This window comes from Oryctolagus cuniculus, chromosome 1 (assembly GCF_964237555.1).
Source record: "Oryctolagus cuniculus chromosome 1, mOryCun1.1, whole genome shotgun sequence".
In the NCBI taxonomy this organism is placed as follows: domain Eukaryota; kingdom Metazoa; phylum Chordata; class Mammalia; order Lagomorpha; family Leporidae; genus Oryctolagus; species Oryctolagus cuniculus.
In genome coordinates this window covers 232,779,557-232,803,808 of record NC_091432.1, presented here as the reverse complement: position 1 = coordinate 232,803,808, position 24,252 = coordinate 232,779,557, and the positions used below count along the sequence as shown (strand labels likewise).

The window sequence follows — 24,252 nt, the reverse complement described above, 5'->3', positions numbered from 1 at the left end:
ACTCGAACCCAGGCACTGTGGTGTGGGGTTTGGGCGCCCCAACCTGCCTCCTAACATCTGCCTCCAAAGGTTCTCTCTCTCTCTCTCTCTCTCTCTCTCTCTCTCTCTCTCATAAATGTATGTGTTCATCTGGAAGGCACAGTTACAGGGAGGGAGAGAAAGAGAGATCTTCTATCCTCTGGTTCACTTCCCAGATGGCCACAATGGCCAGAGCTGGGCCAGGCTGAAGCCAGGAGCTTCTCCCAGGTCTCCCACGTGGGTGGCAGGGGCCCAAGGGCATGGGCCATCTTCCACTGCTTTCCCAGGCACATTAGCAGGGAGCTGGGTCGGAAGTGGAACACCTGGGATTCAAACCGGTGCCCACATGGGATGCCAGTTTCATAGGCTGCAGCTTAACCTGCAGTGCCGCAGCGCCAGCCCCGGTGATCTTCATAGGTCGGTGAGAACAGGTACCCTCCTGTTGTTCCACAGTGCTTCCCAGCAGCCTGTGGGGGCAGGGGGTGGGGGAGGACGCGTTACCTGGAGCCCAGGATAAGAAAGAACAGGCAGGGTCGGCACCGACTCCGACCAGGCCGGAAGTTCCTCAGCCCTGCGTCTGGCAAGTGTTTGTCGACTACAGCTTAGGCAGGACACAGCTGAGGAGGTGCCTTCTCCTGGGACCTCCGGAAGTGGACGCCATGCAGGGGCAGCACTACGTTTAGAAATCTGAGGGCAAAGATGCTGCAAGACAGGTCTTTTTTTTTTTGGTAAAGATTTATTTATTTACTTGAAATGCAGTTACAGAGAGAGAACGAGCGAAAGAGCTCTTCATCTGCTGGTTCACTCCCAAAATCACTTCAGTGGCCAAGGCTGGGCCACGCTGAAGCCAGGAGCCTGGAACTCCATCCCAGTCTCCATGAGGGTGCAGGGTCTGCTGCCTTCCCAGGCGCCTTAGCAGGAGCCGGATGGGAAGTGGGGCAGCCGCCCCCCGCACCACAAGGCCGGCTCCAAATCCCGCGTTTCTATTTCATGTTAAATGAGGTCTGTAGAGCCGGCGCTGCGGCTCACTAGGCTAATCTTCCGCCTGCGGCGCTGGCACACCGGGTTCTAGTCCCGGTCAGGGTGCCGGATGCTGTCCCGGTTGTTCCTCTTCCAGTCCAGCTCTCTGCTGTGGCCAGGGAGTGCAGTGGAGGATGGCCCAAGTGCTTGGGCCCTGCACCCCATGGGAGACCAGGAGAAGCACCTGGCTCCTGCCATTGGATCAGCGCGGTGTGCAGGTCGCAGCGCGCTGGCTGCGGCAGCCATTGGAGGGTGAACCAACTCAAAGGAAGACCTTTCTCTCTGTCTCTCTCACTGTCCACTCTGCCTGTCAAAAAAATTAAAAAAAAAAAAAAAAAGATCCACTCGCAGGTCAGCTCTGTGAGAGCAGAGAGGTCGGTCTTTGGCTTGTGGACGTGTCCTTGGTTCCCAGGACAGTGCCTGGCACGCAGTAGCCGCACAGTGAAATGTTTGTTGGCCGCACGTGTTTTTGGCACAGGGGGAAGGCAGCGCATTCGGCCTCTGCAGTGTCTTGTGCTCTAACTTTGTGAATGTTCTACTTGAAAGGGAAATCGTATTCCTACAACAGTGTGTGGAAAGTACTTTTGCTTTTTAGATAATTGTCCCAGGTTTTTCTTCCTTTGTTTTCCCCCTCAAGTGTGAAGTCTTCCTTTTGCCATCAATCCATACTTGGTTATGAAGTGAGGCCCATTTTCTGAAGACCATTTTAGGTTTTTTATGGGTCCATAATAAGAAGCACATAAATCAGATAAAAGTAATAGCTCGATATCTTATGCAATAGATTTTCCTATCGATTTCGGCGTTTCTTCCGTGAATGTTTTATCTTGGGCTTCGATCTCCGGTTGGCAGGAGCCCAGGCGATCCGGAGCGGCTTCCCGTCAGCCTGGTCGTAAAGTGACAATGGAGTGAATGTGACATCACAAGGGACGTGTGGAAATGCGCGCCCATGTAGGCACCACCCAAAGAAGGAGAACACGCCTGGTGACACCCCCCCTTCCCCGTGTAGTCGTGTCATCCACACCTTGTGCTGAAATACTCCTTCTCTTTGTCGTTTTTCATCATTTGTAGAGAAAAAGGTGCTGTTGAGTTTTGCTCGTTTTTAGACCCGGATAGACAGAATCAGCCGGACGGCGGGGTTGTTCCCGGGATTCTGCTACGAAGCGTTTTGCTGCCATAAACATGCGAACACATAAACATCCCGACGTGGGCAGCACCACGCGTGGGCGATCCGGGTCCTCATCCTGGAGCCCCCTGCCCAGAGAAGCGGCTGGGCCACGCGGGCCACGCGGGGCACACAGGACCCCTGTTCTTGGCAAAACCAACCTGGCTTCCAAGGCCCCAGCGGATGGGGGTGTTCCCATCACACCACATCCTTCCTGTTTCTGAGTTTGCGTTTTGTCAGACGGGTACATGTCAACCGGTGCTCATTGTGGTGTCACAGACGCTCCTGGTCACCAAAAATGCCACAGATCTTGTCACGCTTAGGATTCTCATTCTTCTCCTGCCTCTGCCTTTTCCCCACTGAGCTTTTTTTCCCCTTAGCAGTTGATGGGAGGGCGTTCTTGTCGCTGGTGGCACTGCGCTGTTCAGTGTGGGTTGGTGTGGCTTGGCTGTGGTTGGTCTCCCAAAGTTTGCTGCTCTTGAGGCTTGGTCCTTGGGGAGGTGGGAGTGGCGTGCTGGGGCTTTAAGAGGCGGGGCCTAGAGAGAGGTCCTCGGATCCCGGGGGCTCTGCCCCTGAAGACCACCCCCACAGTCTCAAGGGATCCAGAGACACTGGCAGTGAGTTGTGGGAGCCTGAGGGAGCCTGGCCCCGGCGTCCCGCTCTGGCTCCTGTCTGGCCACGTGGTTGCTGCTGGCACCGTGGCCTCGAGCCCCTAGAACGCAGGGCAGAGTAACCCTCTTGTCTGCCTCGGGTGTTTCGTTATAGCACTGAAAACTGACCGGTACGGTGTGCGCAGGCGTGGTACAAACGCCCCCCCACCATCCGTCGTCTGCTCACTCTCCCTGCGGCGTGTTTCCATGAAGAGAATTGTTTAGCTCCCGTACAGTCATGTGTCCATCGCTGCTTTATCGTGGATGTCCCTCTGAACGCCTGCCTCAAGAGCATTCCCCACCTCGACATCAGAAGCATCACCCCGGGGCGGCGCTGTGACGTAGCGGGTAAAGCCGCTGCCCGAAGTGTCGGCATCCCATACGGGCGCCGGTTCAAGTCCGGGCTGTTCCACCTCTGATCCGGCTCTCTGCTATGGCCTGGGAAAGTAGTGGAAGATGGCCCAAGTCCTTGGGCCTCCACACCCACGTGGGAGACCCAGAGGAAGCTCCTGGCTCCTGGCTTCAGATCAGCACAGCTCCGGCTGTTGCAGCCAATTGGGGAGTGAACCAGCAGATGGAAGACCTCTCTCTCTCTCTCTCTCTCTCTCTCTCTCTTTCCCTCTCCCTTTCCCTCTCCCTCTCTCTCTCTACCTCTGCTTCTCTGTAATTCTGTCTCTCAAATAAATAAATAAATAAATCTTTTTTTTTTTTAAAAGAGGAGCTATACCAACATATTCAGAATACGCTGACATCCTAATTATGATGTGTGAACCATTGAAACAAACAAGCGAGCAAGCATCACCCTGTTGTCTCCTCAGGGTCTCATGGTGCTGCCTTCTGCGTTCAGCGCTGCAGCTGCCGAGCCCTGGCTGTTGTGTTGTGAGAGACAGAGGTTCGGTTGCATTTTATCAACAGATGAGCGATTACCCCTGCACGTTCTGCTAAGCAGGCTTTCCTTAGATGATGGTGATGGTGGTGGTGATGATGATGGTGGTCGTGATGGTGATGATGGTGGTGGTGGTGGTGGTGATGGTGATGATGGTGATGATGGTGGTGATGGTGGTGGTGGTGGTGGTGATGATGAAGGCTCAGTTAGGCTCTTGTTGACTCAGCAGGGGGGGCTACTTTTAACCCCATTTTTAAGGTAAGAAACGCAGGCCAGTAACTTGCTCCGTGGAACATGGCTGGTGCTTCAAGGAGTCGGGATCCTTAGCCACCAAGTACTGCATTTTTTAAAAAAGATCTATTTTGTTTATTTTTAAATTTTTTGACAGGCAGAGTTAAGACAGTGAGAGAGAGAGAGAGAGACAGAGAGAAAGGTCTTCCTTTTGCCGTTGGTTCACCCCCCAAATGGCCACCATGGCCGGTGCACCGCACTGATCCGAAGCCAGGAGCCAGGTGCCTCTTCCTGGTCTCCCATGGGGTGCAGGGCCCAAGCACTTGGGCCATCCTCCACTGCCCTCCCTGGCCACAGCAGAGAGCTGGCCTGGAAGAGGGGCAACCAGGACAGAACCCGGCGCCCCAACTGGGACTAGAACCCGGTGTGCTGGCGCTGCAGGTGGAGGATTAGCCTAGTGAGCTGCAGTGCAGGCCTCTTTTGTTTATTTGAAAGGCAGGGTGAGAGATCTTCCATCGGCCAGCTCACTCTCCAAATGCCCACAGTGGGGTAGCGGGAGCTCCTAAGCCACTAGCTTCTTTGGGTCTCCCACGGGGGTGCAGGGCCCCAAGCACTTGGGTCACCTTCTGCTGCTTTCCCAGGCCATCAGCAGGGAGCTGGATCAGAGGTGGAGCAGCTGGGACTTGAACCGGCGCCCATATGGGATGCCAGGGCTTCACCTGCTGTACCACAGCGCCAGCTCCAGGTTCCGCATTTTTTCTGGATGGCCGCCTCTAACCAAATCCAGGGCCTTTTTTGCCTATATTTCTGTCCCTGGCCAACACCCTACAGCCTTTTAATCACCTTGTAATCTGTGCGGCACCTCCAATCACTCACCTCGTTCTTCAGGAGTGTTTGGGTGATTCATGGGCCATTGCAACCCAGCTGACGTCTTAGAATCATGTTCTCCAAACAACTTGTCGGGCTTTTTTTTTTTTTTAAGATTAATTTATTTGAAAGAATTATATATAGAGAAGAAAAGATGGAGAGAGACAGACAGACAGCTCTTCCATCCACTGGTTCCCTCCCCTGAAGGCTGCAGTGGCTAAAACTAGGAGCTTCTTCCGGTCTCCCACAGAGGTGCATTAGCAGGGAGCCGGGATCGGAAGTGGAGCAGCTGGGACTGGAACCCGTGCCCCTATGGGAGCCGGCGTCACAGGCAGTGGCTTTCCCTGGTGTGCTGCAGCACAGGCCCCTTGTTGGGGGGTTTAACTTGGAAATGCATTGAATCTGTGAGTAACTGCACAGAGAACGGCCTGGCAGTCCATGCGCCTAGTGTCTTCCTCCGTTTGTTCTGGTTTGTCCATCAGAATGACTGGCACTGGGTACTCTATCCACAACAAAACTGTGTTTCTCACGGCTCTGAAAACAGGAGATTGACGATCAAGGTGCCAGCAGGCGTGGGGGCTGGCAAAGCCCTGGTCTCCCCCCGTCGCCCCGGTGACGTCGAGCCGTCCTCAGGTGGCACCGGGGATGGAGGGCAAGAGCAGCTCTTTGAAGCCTCTGTAATAAGGGCATTAATCCCGCCCACGAGGGCAGGGCCCTCCTGGCTAATCACCTGCCTCTTATTATGGGTTGGCCATGAAGGGACAGGGCTCTGTGCGGAGTTCACCGTAGGGGCCCTGGCCCAGGACTGCCCTCCGTGAATCGCCTCAAGTCCCGCCCGTGATCCTGGTCGCTCCCTCCCGGGAAGTCGCTTCTCCATTGCTGTTCCTTTCCTGAGGATTCCAGTGCCAAGCCACCCTCTGTGTTAGGACTCAGAGCTGACAGAAATTCCGCTGTACAATGCGAACAGCCCGGGTAACAAGGTCTTGGAGCGGGGATCAGCACAGCAGGCGAGGCCACCCCTTGCCACGCTGACAGCCCGTATCGAGTCGCGTCCCGGCTGCTCCCCTGCCAACCCAGCTCGCTGCTGATGGCCTGGGAGAGCGGCGGCAGATGGCCCACGAGCTTGGGCCCTGCACCCACCCGGAGGCCTGGATGGAGCTCCTGGCTCCTGGCTTCGTTCAGGCCAGCGCAGCCCTGGCTGTTGAGGCCGTTTGGGGAGTGAGCCAACAGGTGCAATCTCTCTCTCCCTCTCTCTGTCCCTCTCTCTGTCTCTCCCTCTCCCTCCCTCTCTGTATTGCTCTGTCTTTTAAATAAATCTTGTTTTAAATTTAGGTTTCTCATCTATAATGGGATTTTAGGATTCTTGTAGTAAAAACTCTTTTCAGAACTATATGTTATATCTGTAAGTCTCATTAAATAATTTATAAACACAGGCTGTACATCACAAATAAATCTTGGGAAAAAAAGGTGGTTGTGTGGCCAGCGCTGTGGCGTAGCGGGTAAAGCTGCTGCCTGCAGCGCCAGCATCCCACGTGGGCACCAGCTTGAGTCGCAGCTGCTCCACTTCCGGTCCACCTCGCTGCTAATAACCTGGGAAAGCAGCGGAAGGTGGTCCGAGTGTTCTGGCCCCTGCCACCCACGTGGGAGGCCCAGATGAAGCTCCTGGTTCCTGGCTTTGGCCTGGCCCCGCGCCCACTGTTGTGGCCATCGGTGGAGTGAACCAGTGGATAGAAGGTCTCTCTCTCTCTCTCTCTCTCTCTGTCTCTCCCTCTCTCTGTAACTCTGACTTTCAACTAAATAAATAATTTTTTCAATGGTGTCGTGTGTATGAGTTGGCAAACACGCATCCTTCCAAGCCCCCTGTCCTGGGGAACCCTGGCTGCCTGCCCCTCGCTCCACTCTGCGTTATTTTTTAAGGATTTATTTCTCTGTCTGCCCCCTGGGGTGGTGCTGTCTTGTGCTCACTCTGCTCCTCCCTGCAGGCTGGTGCCCACGTGCTCAGCAGTTTCACTTCTCAGCTCCAGCACCTGCTCCCACGGAGGTTTTGGTTTTAATCCATTTACATTCTGTTTGAAAGGCCAACAGAGAGAGAGATCTTCCATCCGCTGGTTCACTCCCTAAATGCCTGCAACAGCCAGGCTGGGCAGCTGAAGGCAGGAGCCAGGAGTTCAAGCCAGGCCTCCCATGTGGGTGGCGGGGACCTAAGGACTTGCGATCACCTGCTGCCTCCCGGGTGCAGGTTAGCACGGAGCTGGAGTCTGAAGCAGAGCCAGGACTGGAACCCGGGCTCTCCACATGGGATGCGGGCCCCCAGCGGCTCCACCCGGTGCCCACCGAGGGAGGCCTTTTTTTTTTTTTTTTTTTTTTTTTTTTGACAGGCAGAGTTAGAGAGGGAGAGACAGAGAGAGGTCTTCCTTCCATTGGTTCACCTCCCAAATGGCCGCTACGGCCAGCGATGTGCCGATCCGAAGCCAGGAGCCAGGTGCTTCCTCCTGGTCTCCCATGGGGTGCAGGGCCCAAGCACTTGGGCCATCCTCCACTGCCCTCCCGGGCCACAGCAGAGAGCTGGACTGAAGAGGCACAACCAGGACAGAATCCGGTGCCCCAACCAGGACTAGAATCCTGGGTGCCGGTGCCGCAGGCAGAGGATTAGCCTAGTGAGCCGCGGTGCCGGCCCCACCCAGGGAGGCTGTGATTGGCCCAGGTTGCCCTGTGCTGTGAGCCTCGGGCCAGGTGCCCAGTAGGGGCAGGGGTGTGGGGAACTGGGGTCCCTTCTCACGGCACAGGATGGCACATTTGTGTGTTGAACCTTCTTAAACCAAAGTGAGTGACTGAATTGTAAGCCTTGTGGTGCAAAAAAAAGGAATTTTTTAAATGGTAACTGAGTTACAGATGCCAGGGCCTTGGATTTGTTTTTCCTGTGATATTTAAAAAAAAAATAGTTTGCAGCCAGTACCCCTTCTCTCCCCGAAACCTGGAAATATTTAGAGTTTAGAAATAAGTCAGGGCTTTAAAGATGTGTCCTGCCCTTCCCATGACGAGCTGCACTGGTGCCCTGGGCTCTTCTGCTGCCGTACGGTTCCTCCTGGGGTTCAGGGCGCGTGTCTTCCTCTTCCTGGGTTGGCCTTGAACTTGTTTCCTGGAGGAGAGATGGGCTCCCTGGCAGAGGGTGGTGTGGGGGGTTTAAGAGGCTTCAGGCAGGGGACAGCAGCTGGCGGGACCTGTGTGCGGCTGGCCGAGCAGGGTCAGGAGGGACCGGCTCCCAGGGCACGCCTCTGTTGTCCGGCGTCTGCATGGCAGCCAGGAAATGAACAAGTAGATTCCATTTCCGGGTGGAAGCCAGACGCTGGAAGGACGAGCGTCTCCCGGTCACCCCGGCCAAGCCCGTCCTGTTTCCCTTGCTGGGAGGCGGAGCATTGTCTGCCCCGTGCAGGACACTCTGCCGTGGGGCTTTCCTTAGAGTCCGCTCAACTCCCACGGCTACAGGTTAGTAAGGGGTGAGTTCTGAGACCGATTTTAAATATAAAAAAGATTTATTTATTTATGAGCCATAGTGACAGAGGGAGAGAGAGAGATCGTCCATCTGCTGGTTCACTCCCCAGATGATTGCAACATCTGAAGCCAGGAGCCAGGAGCTTCCTCCAGGTCTCCCACGTGGGTGCAGGGGCCCAGCACTTGGCCATCTTCTCCTGCTTTCCCAAGTGCATTAGCGGGAGCTGGATCAGAAGTGGAGCAGCCGGGACTTGAATTGGCACCCGTATGGGATGCGGGCACTGCAGGCAGTGGCTTAATGCACTGTACCACAGTGCCAGCCTTGAGACAGATTTTTTTTTTTTAGTGAAGTTGTTTTTGTTTGTTTGTTTGTTTTATCTTTTTGAGAGGCTGAGACAACAGGCAGAGGGAGAGACAGAGAGAAAGGTCTTCCTTCCATTGGTTCACCCCCCAAATGGCTGTTACAGCCGGTGCACTGCACCAATCCAAAGCCAGGAGCCAGGTGCTTCCTCCTGGTCTCCCATGTGGGTGCAGGGCCCAAGCACTTGGGCCATCCTCCACTGCACTCCTGGGCCACAGCAGAGAGCTGGCCTGGAAGAGGGGCAACCGGGACAGAATCCGGGTGCCGGCGCCGCAGGCGGAGGATTAGCCTAGTGAGCCGCAGCACAGGCCATTGTTGGGCATCTTTTTAAAATACACTTGAAGTCATTTATTTATTTGAAGGCACAGAGATACATGAAGGGAAGGAAAGAGAGAGAGCGAGTGAGCGAGAATGACACAGAGAGAGAGAGCTTCCATCTGCTGGTTCATTCTCCAGTTGGCCACAGCAGCCAGGGCTGGGCCAGGCTGGGCCAGGAGCCAGGGGCTCCATCCAGGTCTCCGCCGTGGGTGCAGGGGCCCAGACGCTGGGCCATCGTCCGCTGCCTCCCGCTGTGTGCCGTGGGATCTCTCTCACCTGGGTCGGGAGGCAGCTCCACGTGTCTGCCTCTGATGCTTTTACTGAAGCCAGAGGAGCAGAGAGAGGAACCGAAAGTGGCCACGGTGTAGAGAGAGCAGTGACACAGGCAGCAGCTGCCCTCCGGTTCTCACAGGAAGGCACGGCAGAGCGCCGCCCCGCCCCGCTCGCTCGGCAGCCGCCGGAGCTTTCTCCGCACCGGGACGCAGCCCTGCACTCCCCGCCCGGCGGCTGCCCCTCTATGCCCCCCCCCCAGCCTCGGCCTCCCTGCTGCCCTTTTGCACAATGTCATTATTGTCATAAAAACAAAAGTGCGGTTTTTCATCCTCGGCATCTGCCCACGGCCCTGTGTCACCGCCTCGTCCACGGCAGAGCTTCTCTGTCTGCTTTGCCTTTCTAACCCTGCATGTGCCGTGCTGGTTCCCTTCTCGTGGCCTCCGCCCGGCCGGGGACTGACTCCCTAGTGTTTCTGTTTTCACAACAGACTCAGACTACGGTTGCTGGCAGCAGGTGAGCCCCCGCCTGTGCCCGCGGTGGTGGCAGGGTGCAGGGTTGCGCCGTGGAGAGATGCTGAGTTAACCCCGAGTGCCTTTCCTTGGGTGTGCTCTCCCTCCTAAGTCTGTTACGTCGCTGGGCTCCCCAGCCCTGCCCTGCGGCGGCACTCACATCGCGGTTCTTGCTGCACTAGGCATTTCAACATTTCACAATTTTGTTTCATTGTATTTGAAGGGTAGAGAGGACCAGATCTTTTCCATCTGCTGGTGTCAGACCTCTCGACAGCCAGTGCTGGGGCTGACAGCTGGGATGCCGGCATCTCATATGGGTGCCGGTTCGAGTCCCGGCTGCTCCACTTCTGACCCAGCTCTCTGCTGTGGCCTGGGAAAGCAGTAGACGATGGCCCAAGTCCTTGGGCCCCTGCACCCGTGTGGGAGACCCGGTAGAATTCCTGGCTTCAGAGTGGCCCAGCTGCAGCCAGTGTAGCCATCTGAGGAGTGAACAGCAGATGGAAGGTCTCTGTATCGCGCGCGCGCTCTCTCTCTCTCTCTATATATATATATATATTAATATTAAAAAATCTGAGCGTGCTCACCTCCACGTCTGTGCAGCATCACGGCACTGGCTCCAGGGTCAGAGGGCGTAACCCCTTCACAGGGAGGGACCCGCGGGGCGGGCAGGGCGGGGCGAGGCCTCAGGACCGAGTCTGCCACTCACACAGAGGTCCCTTCAGCCACTCGGTCTCCAGATGGGCCTGTGCGGGGGATTTGGAATCACTGTCAGTTCAGCACACTTTCCCGTTCCAGGAAGCCCTGAGTTAGAAGCTGGCACAGACGTCCTTGTGGAAGTCTCCTCACGGCAGAGTGGACGGCGTGCAGGCCCCGTGCGTGATTTGGGGCAGGGGGTGTGATTGTAGCAGACTTCCCAGAGTCCCCGGGAAGCAGCATGACACTCAAGGCCGTGGGAACTTCCTGATTCTGTGAGCGCGCTGCGACGGTGTGCTGAGCCGGGCCAGGGTCATGGGCTCGGCCTTGCCGGGTTCAGTCTCCAGCGTATAAAGGGATTTCTTTGTGGCACCATGTGGACCTGGGCCTCCTTGCACCGCAGGACGCTGCCCGCCCTGGACCCAGCTGCCCCCTCCTCGGGGGTCTTTGCAGCTTTTTTGGCTGAACACCTCGTAGCTGAACGCCCCTGACCCAGCCCAAGCAGCAGTGTGAGGTCAGGAGAGGGGCTTGGGGAGACTCCTAAAAGCACCCAGGGAGAGGAAGGAGCGAGCAGGTGCGGCGCTGAGAGCGTGGGTGTGCAGGGTGCGCTCAGGCTGTGTGCTGTGTCCCCCAGGCTGTTTCTCGCCCGACTTTCTGACTCCTTGGAAGCGCACGGCTTTCAGAAGCTTGAGAGTCTGTGTCTACAGCAGGGATTCTGAGCGTGTGGTCCCCCAGCCCCTGGAGGTTCCCCGGAGACAGAGCCGCCTTCGAGGGTGTGGGTGGGCAGGACAGCGGCCCCATGGCACGAGTCAGGGCCCGGGCTCCAGACCCCGCTGGTGCGTGGTGCCTGTATTCCTCAGCCGGGACTCGAACTGGCACTCACAGGGGACGCCGGCCCCCTGGCCGCCCACTTCCGGTCCAGCTCCCTGCGAGTGGGCCTGGGAGAGCAGCAGCAGATGGCCATTGCAATCGGCCTCTGAGAAGCAACTGTGTGTCCGGTTCTGGTGTGCCGTCCACGGGAAGCAGCATGGGACCTGGGAAGAGCGCTGGACCACTCGTGTGTCGTCCAGCCGTATCTGTGTGACGCTGCATTTTTTCATGTGGTTTAACCCAAGTGAGGAACGGCAGGGGATTGGTTGCAGAAGCCTCCGTGAGAACCCAGCTGTCTTCCATTAAGCCAGACATTTAAGAGATTTGCAAAAATGTAAAACAGTGCCACTCTTCCCAAGAATTTTTTTGTTTTGTTTTGGAAAGTACAGTTCTAAAATTTTTTTAAAAAGCCATTTACATCAACAAACGATGGCTATCCTATTGTCTTTTTATTTATTCATTTGCTCATTTCTGGTTTATATTATTTATCTGAAAAGCAGAGTGACAGAGCAAAAGAGGAAGAGATCTTCTCTGCTGATCCTTGCTGGTTCACTTCCCAAATGGCCACAATGGCCGCGGCTGGGGCAGGCCAAAACCAGAGCCAGGAGCTCCACCAGGGTCTCCCACATGGGTGGGCAGGGGCCCGAGCACTTAAGCCGTCGTCCACTGCCTTCCCAGGTGCTTTAGCAGGGAGCTGGATGGGAAGTGGAGCAGCCGGGGCTCGAACCACATTCTGATATGGGATAATGGCGTCGCAAGCAGAGGCTGAACCCACTGGACCACAAGGCTGGCCCCAGCGCTGTCCTCTTAAAGACATTAATGAATGTCAGAAGCGGGGGTTTTACCTCCTGATCGAGTCCATGTGAGCAGATGCAACTCTGGACCCCGAGCCCTGTGCGGTCCTCCAGGCTCTTCAGAGACCCCAGGGGTCTTGAGGACCATTGCTCCCTGGGGGCCTGGAGCAGGAGGGGGCGCGCTTTTGACCAGGGCTCCCTCCTTGAAGTAGCAAAGGCTGTTTTGTGAAAGGACCGTTTAGAATATTTGCCCACAAAGGAGCCTTCAGAAGGTTTGGAATTTCTTCCCATTAAGTTTTCCACATTTTCGTCAAGAATGTAAGTGGGTTGATGAGTTTCTCATCTGTTTTGAATTTCTCCTCGCTGCTGCGGGTCCTGTGATAGGACACAGGGTGTGGCGGCTGCACGGAAGCCTTTGCCGGGCACGTACCGAGGCCGCCCTCTCCCTCACAGGGCGCTGGTGTGGCTGCCCCAGGAGGGGCTTTTATTGCCTCCGGCTTATCGGCGGCGCCTGCGCTTTTAGTGAGAGCTGTGCTGCAGCTTGCAGCGTGGCCTGGTGCGGATCACTCCACGGAAAGCATATTGTTGGCTTGTGCCCAGTGGTGGCTAAGGTGGACTCAGCGTGAGTGCAGATGGATTTTGTTGGTGTGCTTGTTTTATTTTTATTTTAGTATCAAAAGCTCTCTCTCTCTCTCTCTCTCTCTTTTTTTTTTTTGAAACGCAGAGCTACAGAGATAGGGAGAGGCCTCTTCCCTGTGCTGGTTCACTCGCCAGAGGGCCCAGCACGCTGAAGCCAGGGGCCTCCTCCGGGTCTCCCATGCTGGTGCAGGGGCCCAAGTGCTTGGGCCATCTTCCACTGCATCCCCAGGCCATTAGCAGGGAGCTGGATTGGAAGTGGAGCAGCCAGGACTCCAACTGCCGCCCATATGGGATGCCAGCGCTGCAGGCAGCGGCTTAACCCACTGCTCCACAATGCCGGGCCCAAAGAAGCACTTTTAAATAAAAAGATTTATTTATTTGACAAGTGTATTTATTTATTTAACCCTCTGTGCCACCGAGCCGGCCCCTCTCGAGTCATCTTGGTGAAGTAAGGCCTTACCTCCTGGGATTGTTCGGGGCTGGCCAGGGTCGTGAGGCTGGGGGTGAGGAGGGAGCCTCTCAAATTTGTGTGCCGCGTGCCTGTGTCTCCTCTCACCCAAGCGCAATGCACGAGTCTGTGGGAAATTTACGCCTTCGACAAGTGGGAAATGGACTAACAGCACCACGGCCAAATTACAGCCACAGCCAGCCGCAGGGCCTGCAGTTCCTGACACTATGTGTGTCCTTAGAAAGTTCCTGGAAAGCGTGGATCTTCCTCTTCTTTTGAACATGGATTTCTTTTATTTTTATTTGAAAGGCGGAGTGGGAGAGGTCTTCCATCTGCTGGTTCATTCCCAAATGGCTGCAGCGGCCAGAGCTGAGCCAGGCTGAAGCCAGGAGCCAGGAGCTTCTTCTGGGTCTCCCACGTGGGTGCAGGGATCCCAGCCCTTGGGCCATCTTCCACTGCTTTCCCAGGTGCATTAGCAGGAGATGGGATTGGAAGTGGAGCAGCCGGGATCTGCACCTGCGCTCACAGGGGACGCCGGCCCCAAGGGTAGATCTTCCCACAAATAACACGTAAATAAAAGGACGGGGAACTCTGGGACGTGGAGGGTGTGTTTCTGGGGTAGACGGTGGTGGTGGTTTCACGGGTGTGTACTGCAAACTCACCGGGGTGTGGACTTTAAATATGTACAGCTTTCTTATGTCAGTCACCCCCCAATAAAGTGGTTTTTTAAAAAAGGAAGCAGGCGGCCGGCGTGGTGGATCTTTGCAGACACCAGGCTGAAGCGTGGCGCTGAGCTCGCAGCGCGCTGCCAGCCGTGGGAGGGGACCACTGGCCGCCTTGCGTGGTCACGTTTGACGTGGCACTGTCCCGCTTTGCATGCGCCCCGAGACTGGTTTGTGAACTTAGGCAAAGGTTCTGTCTGCATCCCGTAGGCAAATGACTCGGCCTGGGAGAAGTCGCCGCCAGCCCTGTCCTGGGGCCTCCCCGGAGGTGGCCAGCCTCCCCCTCGGCCCCCTTGGAGCTCTCCCTGTGGATCTGCGCTCCGTGCTCCTCTGGCTGCCGCCGTGCTTCCTTTCTGGGCAGGACCCCGCGGCCCTGGTTCTCGGGGTGGCGGCCGGGCTGCATTGCTGTTCCCGTCGGCTCCCCCGCGGCAGGCACTTCCTGGCTCTCTGTGCGAGCCTCACGTGTGTCTGAGCACCGTCCTCCTGAGCTACTTCATTCACGTGGAGAAAGCAGGATTAAAAAAAAAGATTTATGTATGTATTTGAAATGCAGAGTTACAGAGAGGCAGAGAGAGAGAGGAGTCTCCCATGCACTGGTTAACTCGCCAAAAGGCCGCGGTGGCTGGAGCTGGGCCCATCTGAAGCCAGGAGCTTCCGGGTCTCCCGTGTGTGTGCAGGGCCCAAGGACCTGGGCCATCTTCTACTGCTTTCCCAGGCCACAGCAGAGAGCTGGGTCAGAAGTGGAGCAGCCGGGACTCGAACTGGTGCCCATATGGGATGCCGGCGCCGCAGGCAGTGACTTTACCCGCTACACCACAGCGCCGGCCCCAAGATTATTTTTTAAGATTTATTTTACTTATTTGAAAGGCAGAAGGGGAGAGAGAGCTTCTAGCTGCTGGTTTACTCCCCAAATGCCGCAGCGGCCAGGGCGGAGCCAGGCCACAGCCGGGAGCCGGGAGCTCCATCCGGAGTGCAGGGCCCGAGCACTGGGCCAGCCTCCTCTGCTTTCCCAGGCGCATTGGCAAGGAGGCACTGAGAGTGTGGCCGAGCTCATGTGCACGTGTGTGAGCTCGTGTCCACGTGTGTGAGCACGTGTCCACATGTGTGAGCTCATGTGTGCACGTGTGTGAGCTCATGTGTGCACGTGTGTGAGCTCGTGTCCACGTGTGAGCTCGTGTGTGAGCTCATGCGTCCACGTGTGTGAGCACATGTGTCCATGTGTGAGAGCTCGTGTCCACGTGTGTGAGCTCGATGTGCACGTGCGTGTGTTTCACCTGTTGACATCTGGGAAAGGCATCTCCCTCCGCACTGGGACGTTAGTTACATCCAAAACCCATGTTTCTCAGAGGACTGGGAGACACGCATGCACGGGTCAGAGGTCAGCACTCCAGCAGTTTCCAAACTGAACGTGGTCCGGTTGATTTGGAACCCTTCAACCCCTGGCACTGAGCTCTCGTGGGACACAGCCACGCTGCTTGTTGAGTGCTGTCCGCCGGCGCTGTGCTCGTCCCAGAGAGAGACCGTGAACCCCTCTGTGTTTGCTTTTTGAAACAGGATCAGTTTGACAACCTAGAGAAGCACACGCAGTGGGGAATCGACGTTCTCGAGAAATACATCAAATTCGTGAAGGAGAGGACGGAGATCGAGCTCAGCTATGCAAAGCAGCTCAGGTGAGTGGGTGTGGGGAGGAGCTCGGCTGCGGAGCGGGTGATTCTCCCAGCCGAGCCCCCGGCACCGCCCTGGATCCTGCCCTTTTTCCGAAGCGCCGTCTCAACAGCCGTGATTGTGTTTAATGCAGGAAGTTCAGTTCCATGGAGGAGTTAAAACGCAGACCAAGCCGTTGCTTTCGGCTCTGTTCGTGTCTTGCTTCTGTCTTTGTTGGTGGGGAGAGGGCTCGGTTTTCTCTGCCGAGTCTTGGAGCAGGGCCGTGTGCAGACCCCAGGTGCCCAGGTGCACTCGGGCACAGCCACCTGACCCACGGTGACCGGCCTCGGGGGCCCTCTGAGTCACCCCCGCGTGGGGCTTGCAGCTGATGTTTTGGGCACCTTTGGTTCCTCCTTCTCGTTGTAGCAGGTGGTGGTGAATTGCTTTAGTCTTCCTGGCATTTTGGTTGCCAGTGACCCTAGGCTCGGCCGTCCTGTTGTCCCTGGGTGACTTGGAATAGAAGGGATAGCGCTTCGGGAAGCATTCGGGCCTGTCTAAACACATGGCTCCGTGCGCTCCGAGGCGTGGATCGCGGGGTCTCGGGCTGCACCTCTGCGTGGCTCCGGGAGCCGGGCTGGAGCCGCTTCCCCAGGTGCTTGCGCTAATGCACAGTCCCCCGAGCAGCGTGTGAGAGGTCCGCGGAGCTGTATTTAGAGGTCCTTGGGGCCACCCTCACTCTTTTGTGATGGAATTATCCAAGGATTGTGTGCGCGTGTGTGTAAAGATATTTAAAATGATTGATAGACCCAGACGTGGCATGGGAAATCTTGAAGGCGTTCTCATCGCGTGGTCGACTCGGCCGGTGCGTGCTGTGCGGAGTGGAAGCACTTGGTGTTGATCGCCGAGCCTCTGTGAGAGGCGAGGTCTGTGTGGAAGGAACCTGGCTCTTAGCAGGTTGCTGATGCGGTTCCCTCGGCAGCGCCGGCTGAGTAGCTGAGAGCGAAGCCTGGCCCTGGTGGAAACGTTGTATCCCCGGCGTCAGGTGCGCTCAGCCGCCTCACCCGGAGGCTGTCAGAACCCAGAGCGGGTGTGCTCTGCCCCAGTCCACGCTGAGTCATACAGTGCTGTCGTCGAGTGGAAATAGGTCACATCCCCGCGGGCGAAAGGAGGACTTGCGGCGGCCCTCCCCCTCCCCTTGGGGCTGGATTTGTTTTGGTCGTGGTGGCTTCCCTTGTGTCAGCACAGACAAACGAATCCCTCACTCCTGCCTCCCCCTGCTGCCTCGCTCCAGCGTCAGTTCTGCTTCCGGAGCCCGGGGAGACGTGGAGAAGTCAGCTCTTCCAGGGGTCTGCGTCGCTGCGCTGGCAAGGCCAGTGCACCTGGCCGCCGCCCCGCCCAGCCCCGAGGACTTGGGTCATGGGAGAAGCTTGCAGATGAGGAAGCCCGGCAGCTCCCCCAGCCCCGTGTCCAGCAGCACTCCCCCGGCCCTGTGTCCGGCAGCTCCCCCCCAGCCCCATGTCCAGCAGCCCTCCCCAGCCCCGTGTCCAGCAGCTCCCCCCAGCCCTGTGTCCGGCAGCTCCCCCCCGGCCCCATGTCCAGCAGCCCTCCCCCGGCCCCGTGTCCAGCAGCTCCCCCCCAGCCCCATGTCCAGCAGCCCTCCCCAGCCCCGTGTCCAGCAGCTCTCTCCTGTTCCCCGTGTCCAGCAGTTCTCCTCCCCCAGCCCCGTGTCCGGCAGCCCTCCCCCAGCCCCGTGTCTGGCAGTTCTCCTCCTCCAGCCCTGTGTCCAGCAGCCCTCCCCCAGCCCCATGTCCAGCAGCTCTCCTCCCCCAGCCCCGTGTCCGGCAGCTCTCCTCCCCCAGCCCCGTGTCCAGCAGTTCTCCTCCCCCAGCCCCGTGTCCAGCATCCCTCCCCCAGCCCCGTGTCTGGCAGTTCTCCTCCTCCAGCCCTGTGTCCAGCAGCCCTCCCCCAGCCCCGTGTCCAGCAGCCCTCCCCCGGCCCCGTGTCCAGCAGCCCTCCCCCGGCCCCGTGTCCAGCAGCTCCCCCTGGCCCCGTGTCCGGCAGTTCTCCTCCCCCAGCCCCGTGTCCGGCAGTTCTCCTCCCCCAGCCCTCCCCCGGCCCCGTGTCCAGCAGCCCTCCCCCGGCCCCGTGTCCAGCAGCTCCCCCTGGCCCCGTGTCCGGCAGTTCTCCCCCAGCCCCGTGTCCAGCAGCTCTCCTCCCCCAGCCCCGTGTCCGGCAGCTCTCCTCCCCCGGCCCCGTGTCCAGCAGCCCTCCCCCAGCCCCGTGTCCAGCAGCCCTCCCCCGGCCCCGTGTCCAGCAGCTCTCCTCCCCCAGCCCCGTGTCCAGCAGCCCTCCCCCAGCCCCGTGTCCAGCAGCCCTCCCCCTAGCCCCGTGTCCGGCATTTCTCCCCCAGCCCCGTGTCCGGCATTTCTCCCCCAGCCCCGTGTCCAGCAGCCCTCCCCCAGCCCCGTGTCCAGCAGCCCTCCCCCAGCCCCGTGTCCAGCAGCTCTCCTCCCCCAGCCCCGTGTCCAGCAGCCCTCCCCCCCGGCCCCGTGTCCAGCAGCTCTCCTCCCCCAGCCCCGTGTCCAGCAGCCCTCCCCCCAGCCCCGTGTCCAGCAGCCCTCCCCCCAGCCCCGTGTCCGGCATTTCTCCCCCAGCCCTGTGTCCAGCAGCCCTCCCCCAGCCCCATGTCCAGCAGCTCTCCTCCCCCAGCCCCGTGTCCAGCAGCCCTCCCCCAGCCCCGTGTCCAGCAGCCCTCCCCCTAGCCCCGTGTCCGGCATTTCTCCCCCAGCCCCGTGTCCGGCATTTCTCCCCCAGCCCCGTGTCCAGCAGCCCTCCCCCAGCCCCGTGTCCAGCAGCCCTCCCCCAGCCCCGTGTCCAGCAGCTCTCCTCCCCCAGCCCCGTGTCCAGCAGCCCTCCCCCCCGGCCCCGTGTCCAGCAGCTCTCCTCCCCCAGCCCCGTGTCCAGCAGCCCTCCCCCCAGCCCCGTGTCCAGCAGCCCTCCCCCCAGCCCCGTGTCCGGCATTTCTCCCCCAGCCCCGTGTCCAGCAGCCCTCCCCCAGCCCCGTGTCCGGCATTTCTCCCCCAGCCCTGTGTCCAGCAGCCCTCCCCCAGCCCCATGTCCAGCAGCTCTCCTCCCCCTGGCCCCGTGTCCGGCAGCCCTCCCCCAGCCCCGTGTCCAGCAGCCCTCCCCCGGCCCCATGTCCAGCAGCCCTCCCCCGGCCCCGTGTCCAGCAGCCCTCCCCCGGCCCCGTGTCCGGCAGCCCTCCCCCAGCCCCGTGTCCAGCAGCCCTCCCCCAGCCCCGTGTCCAGCAGCTCTCCTCCCCCAGCCCCGTGTCCAGCAGCCCTCCCCCGGCCCCATGTCCAGCAGCCCTCCCCCGGCCCCGTGTCCAGCAGCCCTCCCCCGGCCCCGTGTCCGGCAGCCCTCCCCCAGCCCCGTGTCCAGCAGCCCTCCCCCAGCCCCGTGTCCAGCAGCTCTCCTCCCCCAGCCCCGTGTCCAGCAGCCCTCCCCCGGCCCCGTGTCCGGCAGCCCTCCCCCAGCCCCGTGTCCAGCAGCCCTCCCCCAGCCCCGTGTCCAGCAGCTCTCCTCCCCCAGCCCCGTGTCCAGCAGCCCTCCCCCGGCCCCGTGTCCAGCAGCCCTCCCCCAGCCCCGTGTCCAGCAGCCCTCCCCCGGCCCCGTGCCCAGCAGCCCTCCCCCGGCCCCTGCCCTGTGAGGCTCCCGTTCCTCAGCTTCATTCGCAGCCCAGCTGCCGTGGCCCCACTCTCTGGGGAAGCCCCTTCCCCCGTGACTTTGATGTCAGCGTTTGCTGGGGCCGGCGTTATGGCGCAGTGAGTAAAGCCGCCGCCTACAACACCAGCATCCCATATGGGCGCCGGGTCAAGTCCCAGCTGCTCCGCTTCTGATCCCGCTCCCTGCTGTGGCCCAGGAGGGCAGTGGAGGATGGCCCATGTCCCTGGGCCCCTGCACCAGCATGGGGGACCAGGACAAAGCTCCTGGCTCCTTTCTCACGGCTCCAGCCTGGCCCAGCCCTGACGGTTGCAGCCATTTGGGGAGTGACCCAGGGGATGGAAAATCTCTGTCTCTCTCTCTCCCTCCCTCTCTCCCTCTCTCTCTGTCTTTCCCTCTCTCTGGAACTCCACCTTTCGAATAAATAAATTTAAAAAGAAAAGTAAAGAATACATCTGGGGCCGACACTGTGGCGTAGCAGGTAGAGCTACCGCCTGCGAATCCAGCCTCCCATGTTGGTGCCAGTTCAAGTCTCCGCTGCTCCACTTTTTTTTTAAGGATTCATTCATTTATTATTTGAAAGGCAGAGTTACAGAGAGGCAGAGAGAGAGGTCTGCCATCTGGTGGCCCACTCCCCAGATGGCTGCAACAGCCAGAGCTAGGTCAATACGGAGCCAGGAGCTTCCTCCAGGTCTCCCACATGGGTGCAGGGGCCCAAGGACTTGGGCCATCTTCCTCTGCTTTCCCGGGTGCATTAGCAGAGAGCTGGATTGAAAGTGGAGCAGCCGGGGCTCGAACTGGCACCCATATGGGATGGCGCTGCAGGCAGGGGTCCCACCCACTATGTCACAGCACTGCCCTCTGCTCCACTTCTGATCTAGCTCCTAATGCACGTGGGAAAACAGAAGAGGAGGGCCCAAGTGCTTGGACCCCGGCACCCACGTGGGAGACCTGGATGAAGCTCTTGGCTTTGGCCTGGCCCAGCCTTGGTCGTTGAAGCCCCATTAGGGTCCCTCCTGGCTGGCTCCTCCCCCAGCACCCTTCTTCCGTACCTTCTCCCGGAGCTCAGCTGTCCCTCCCCATCTGAGGTGTGGCCCAAGACCAGACTCCCCACGCCCCCGACCCAAACACCTGCACCTCTACCGCCGCAGCCGCCCTGGCTGGCGTCACAGAGCCTGCAGCCGCCCTTGGCTCCCTGTGCGCGCGCTCTCTCTCACCCTCCTGATCACCCCCTTGTCTACGCCGTTGGAACCTTGGCTACTCCACTGTCCAGATTTGTCCTGGAGCCGACTCCTTCCTGTCACTCCCAGCGCTACCACCGACCGCGAGTCGCCGTTGGCGTCCCTTGTTCTGTCCTGGTCCCCATCGTCTGCGAGTTTTCTGCACAGCCGCAGGGTCACAGCTTCCGTCTGTTCGAAACTGAGCAGCGGCTGCCTGCATCCTGCACGGACCCCGCACCCCAGTGAGTGTCCGGAAAACCCACGGACCCGGCTCCCTGCGCCCTGGTCTCTGCTGGAGCCGTGCACAGGTCCCTGCCTCCTGTGCAGGTCAGGCGTGCTGCGTCCCCAGGGCCTCCCGCAGCTCCCGTGTGGCAGCCCCTCCCCCTTCAGGCCCCTGCTCCGTGCCCCTCCCCTGCTGCGCCTCGCAGCTTCCTCGCATCCCTGAAAACTCTGGCAGTCTCCAGTTTCCGTCACTTCTTGTTTTTAATGGACAGAAACGGCACGTGTGCAGTGTGTGACCTGATCGTGTTTAACACGCGGAGCGTGTGGAATTGCTGAGTCAGCTCACTGACGCTTCAGGGAGTGCGCGCACCCTTTGCAGGAAGCAGACAGCACTCCCACCTCGCTCAGTCCCCAGGTGCCCACCATGGCCAGGCTGGGCCAGGCTGAAGCAGGAGCAGGACCTCAGTCCAGGTCAAGCATGTGGGTGCAGGGGCCCAGCGGCTCGGACCGTCGGCTGCCCCCTCCCACGGTGTGCATGGGCGGGAAGCTGGCACTGGAGCGGCGCGGGACTTGAACCCTGGAGCCGGAGAGAGCAAGGGAGCCAGGCAGTTCTGCAGGGCCTTTTTTTTTTTTTTTTTTTTTTAGGTTTATTTTTTTCATCTACTTGAAAGTCAGAGGGGGAGAGAGAGAGAGGGAGAGAGAGAAAGAGATCTTCTGTCCTGCAGTTCACTCCCCAGATGCCAACAACAGCCACAGCTGCACCAGGCCCACGCCAGGAGCCAGGAACTCCAGCCAGCTCTCCTGAGTGACAGGGCCCCCGAGCGCTTGCGCCATCATCTGCTGCCTCCCAGGAATCTTGATCAAAAGCCACTCCGATGGCAGATGCCAGCGGCTTGATCCACTGCCCACAACGCCTAGCCCCGCAGGTGCCTCAGCCTTAATCAGAGCCTTAACCTCTGACTACCTCTTGTTTTTAAAAGATGGATTTGTTTGTTTATTTGAAAGGCAGAGAGGGAGGGAGATACCTCTCATTCCCTGGTTCACTCCACAAATGCCCTCAACAGCCAGAGCCGAGCCAGGCTGAAGCTGAGAGCTGGAAACGCCCTCCGGGTCTCCCACAGGAGTACGGGGACCCAGGTGCTTCAGCTGTCACCCACTGCCTTCCCAGGTGCACTAGCGAAAGCCGGATTGGAAACAGAGCTGCTGGGACTCTCAGTGAGCCCCAGCTCTGATACGGGGTGCGGGTATCCCAAGTGGCAGATTGACCTGCCAGGCCACACTGCCTACCCCTTGTTTTTAATCTTTGTTTATTCATTTGGGAGGCAGAGAGAGAGAAGGGTGACGTTGAGTCAGTGTCTTTCTGGGGGAAAGACTCCTGTCTTTAAGCACCTCCCTCCCCTGCAGTAGAGGAGAGAAAATGTGGCTTCTTCCAGATGCAGGAATGATAAATGGGACTTGGGCCTCTGGGGGTCAGGGCTTGGCAAAGTGACCCTGGGGCGAAATCCGTGGGCTGCTTGGTTTTGTAAATAAAATGGCCACAGCCATGCATGTGGACCTGTATAGGAGAATCCATTGCTGATTGCCTTTAGCAGTGTTCATTTGATAAAAAGCAGATATTTGTCCTGGCTGCACAGTGGGTTCATACGGCGAAGCCCTGCAGGCAATGCACATCTCCCCGCCCCCCAGCCCGGGACAGCCAGGCTTCCGGTGTCCGGTGACCCGAGGTCTTACGCAGGCAAATGAGCGTGTGTTTTCTTCCTTGCCTCCCAGCAGCGGCGGCTTTTACAGCTTCACAGCCTCCCCTCTCCCTGATGGAATCCTGATTGCTTCCAGTTGTTTGTTTGCAACAGGAGCAAAGCTAGGATCAAGACGAGGTAGACCGCGGCCCGCGGGCAGGGCCTGTCAGGAGGTCCGGTTCCTCAGTGCAGGCCTTCCGACCCCGCCGGCACTGCCGGGTCGGTGTCAGCCCAGCTCCAAGGAGCCTGCCTAACTCACTCTCCCCGTGGCCTGTGTCCCCAACGCCAATTTGATGCATAAACATTGGTCCATCGGGGGTTCCTTGTCCTTGGAGCCATCCGTACTGTCCTAGGAGCTCATTGGATTTACTCACTTGGTAAAAATTCTTACTTGCAGAGAGAGCGCGAGCGAGCCAGCATCTCTGGTTCATTCCTCACATGCCTGCAGCGGCTGGAGGAACTGCATCCACTCTCCCGTGTGCCCGGCAGGAATTCAGTGCCTGCGGCCACCACCACTGCCTCCCAGGGTCTGCGTCAGCAGGAAGCTGGAGTCTGGCGCTGGAGCCGGGACCCGTGTACTCGCGTCTCGGCCGGCATCTTACCCTGTGTGCCGAGCGCCCATGCAGCGTCGAGGTAGAAGCCATTTCCTCAAATACATCGTGTATCTCATGTCCTGTGTACACAGAGGGCTTTTTCTAAAAATACTTTATTTAATTATTTATTTATTTAGAAGCAGAGTTACAGACAGAGAGAGGGAGAGACAAAGAGGTCTTTCATCTGATGGTTCACTCCCCAGATGGCCACAACGGCCAGAGCTGGGCTGAGCCAAAGCCAGGAGCCAGGAGCTCCTTCCAGGTCTCCCATGGGGTGCAGGGCCCAAGCACTCGGGCCATCTTCCACTGCCCTCCCGGGCCACAGCAGAGAGCTGGACTGCAAGAGGAGCAGCCGGGACCAGAACAGGGTGCCAGCCCTGAGGTGAGAGCCCAGCTCACTAAGCCACAGCGCTGGCCTCTGTGCAAAGTATTCAGTGTGTTGAAGACATTAGGATGAGCTGCAGGAATCCTGAACTTCATTAAACTCGGGAGACTTACCCAGCAATTATGAAGCCCTTACAGGACGCGGTCACTTCTGTGTCGCAGTCCTGACCGAGCTCCGTGGGTGGACACCTGGAGGGGACATCAACACCTTTGCTGGTGCCTCGAGCGGGGTGGGTTGCTTCTGTGACCCGAGCCCCGCGTTCGCCTGCCTCACCTCACCTCTGCCTCTCCGGGCGGGTCCCGCCTCCACGCCCTTCCTCGCCCGGCCTCTCCCTGGCCGGGGCCTTCTGGATGACCCCTGCCCTGGAACCACGTGCCCTGTATCAGGATGATTTCCTCTCACACGGCGCCACCCTAGGCTCTGGGACCAGCAGATTTTTTTTTTGTCTTCGACGGCGTCTTTGTGGCTTCTGAGGACAGACGTGCGGAACCTCTGTGCCGCCCACAGCGTGATGGCTTCTCGGGGCCGGGCCTCGCTGGTGGGCCCTCTCACCATTGTCCTATGACCTGTTTAGAACTAGAGTTTGTGCTTTGCTTAGGGAGAACTGTTGTCAGGTGTTCACAGAGCCGCATTTCTTTTTGAGGGATATAGAGGGCGAGAGCGAGTGCCTCCTGTCCACCCACTCACTTCCCAGCTGTAGCTGGGCCAGGACTGAAAGCTGCAGCTGGAAACTCAGCCCAGGCCTTGCACGCAGGCGGCAGGGAGCCGGCACTCGA

At 58.8% G+C, this 24,252-nt stretch overlaps 1 protein-coding gene across 15 annotated transcripts in view; it reads left to right on the top strand.

Annotated features, from left to right (window-relative positions):
* FNBP1 (formin binding protein 1) overlaps positions 1 to 24,252 on the top strand; it is a 122,200-nt gene that overhangs the window by 29,526 nt on the left and 68,422 nt on the right. For all 15 annotated transcript variants that reach the window (XM_070058004.1, XM_070057991.1, XM_070057982.1 and 12 more), the window contains exon 2: positions 15,508 to 15,623. In XM_070058004.1, coding sequence (XP_069914105.1) covers positions 15,508 to 15,623 — 116 coding nt within the window. The remainder of the gene's footprint in view (positions 1 to 15,507; positions 15,624 to 24,252) is intronic.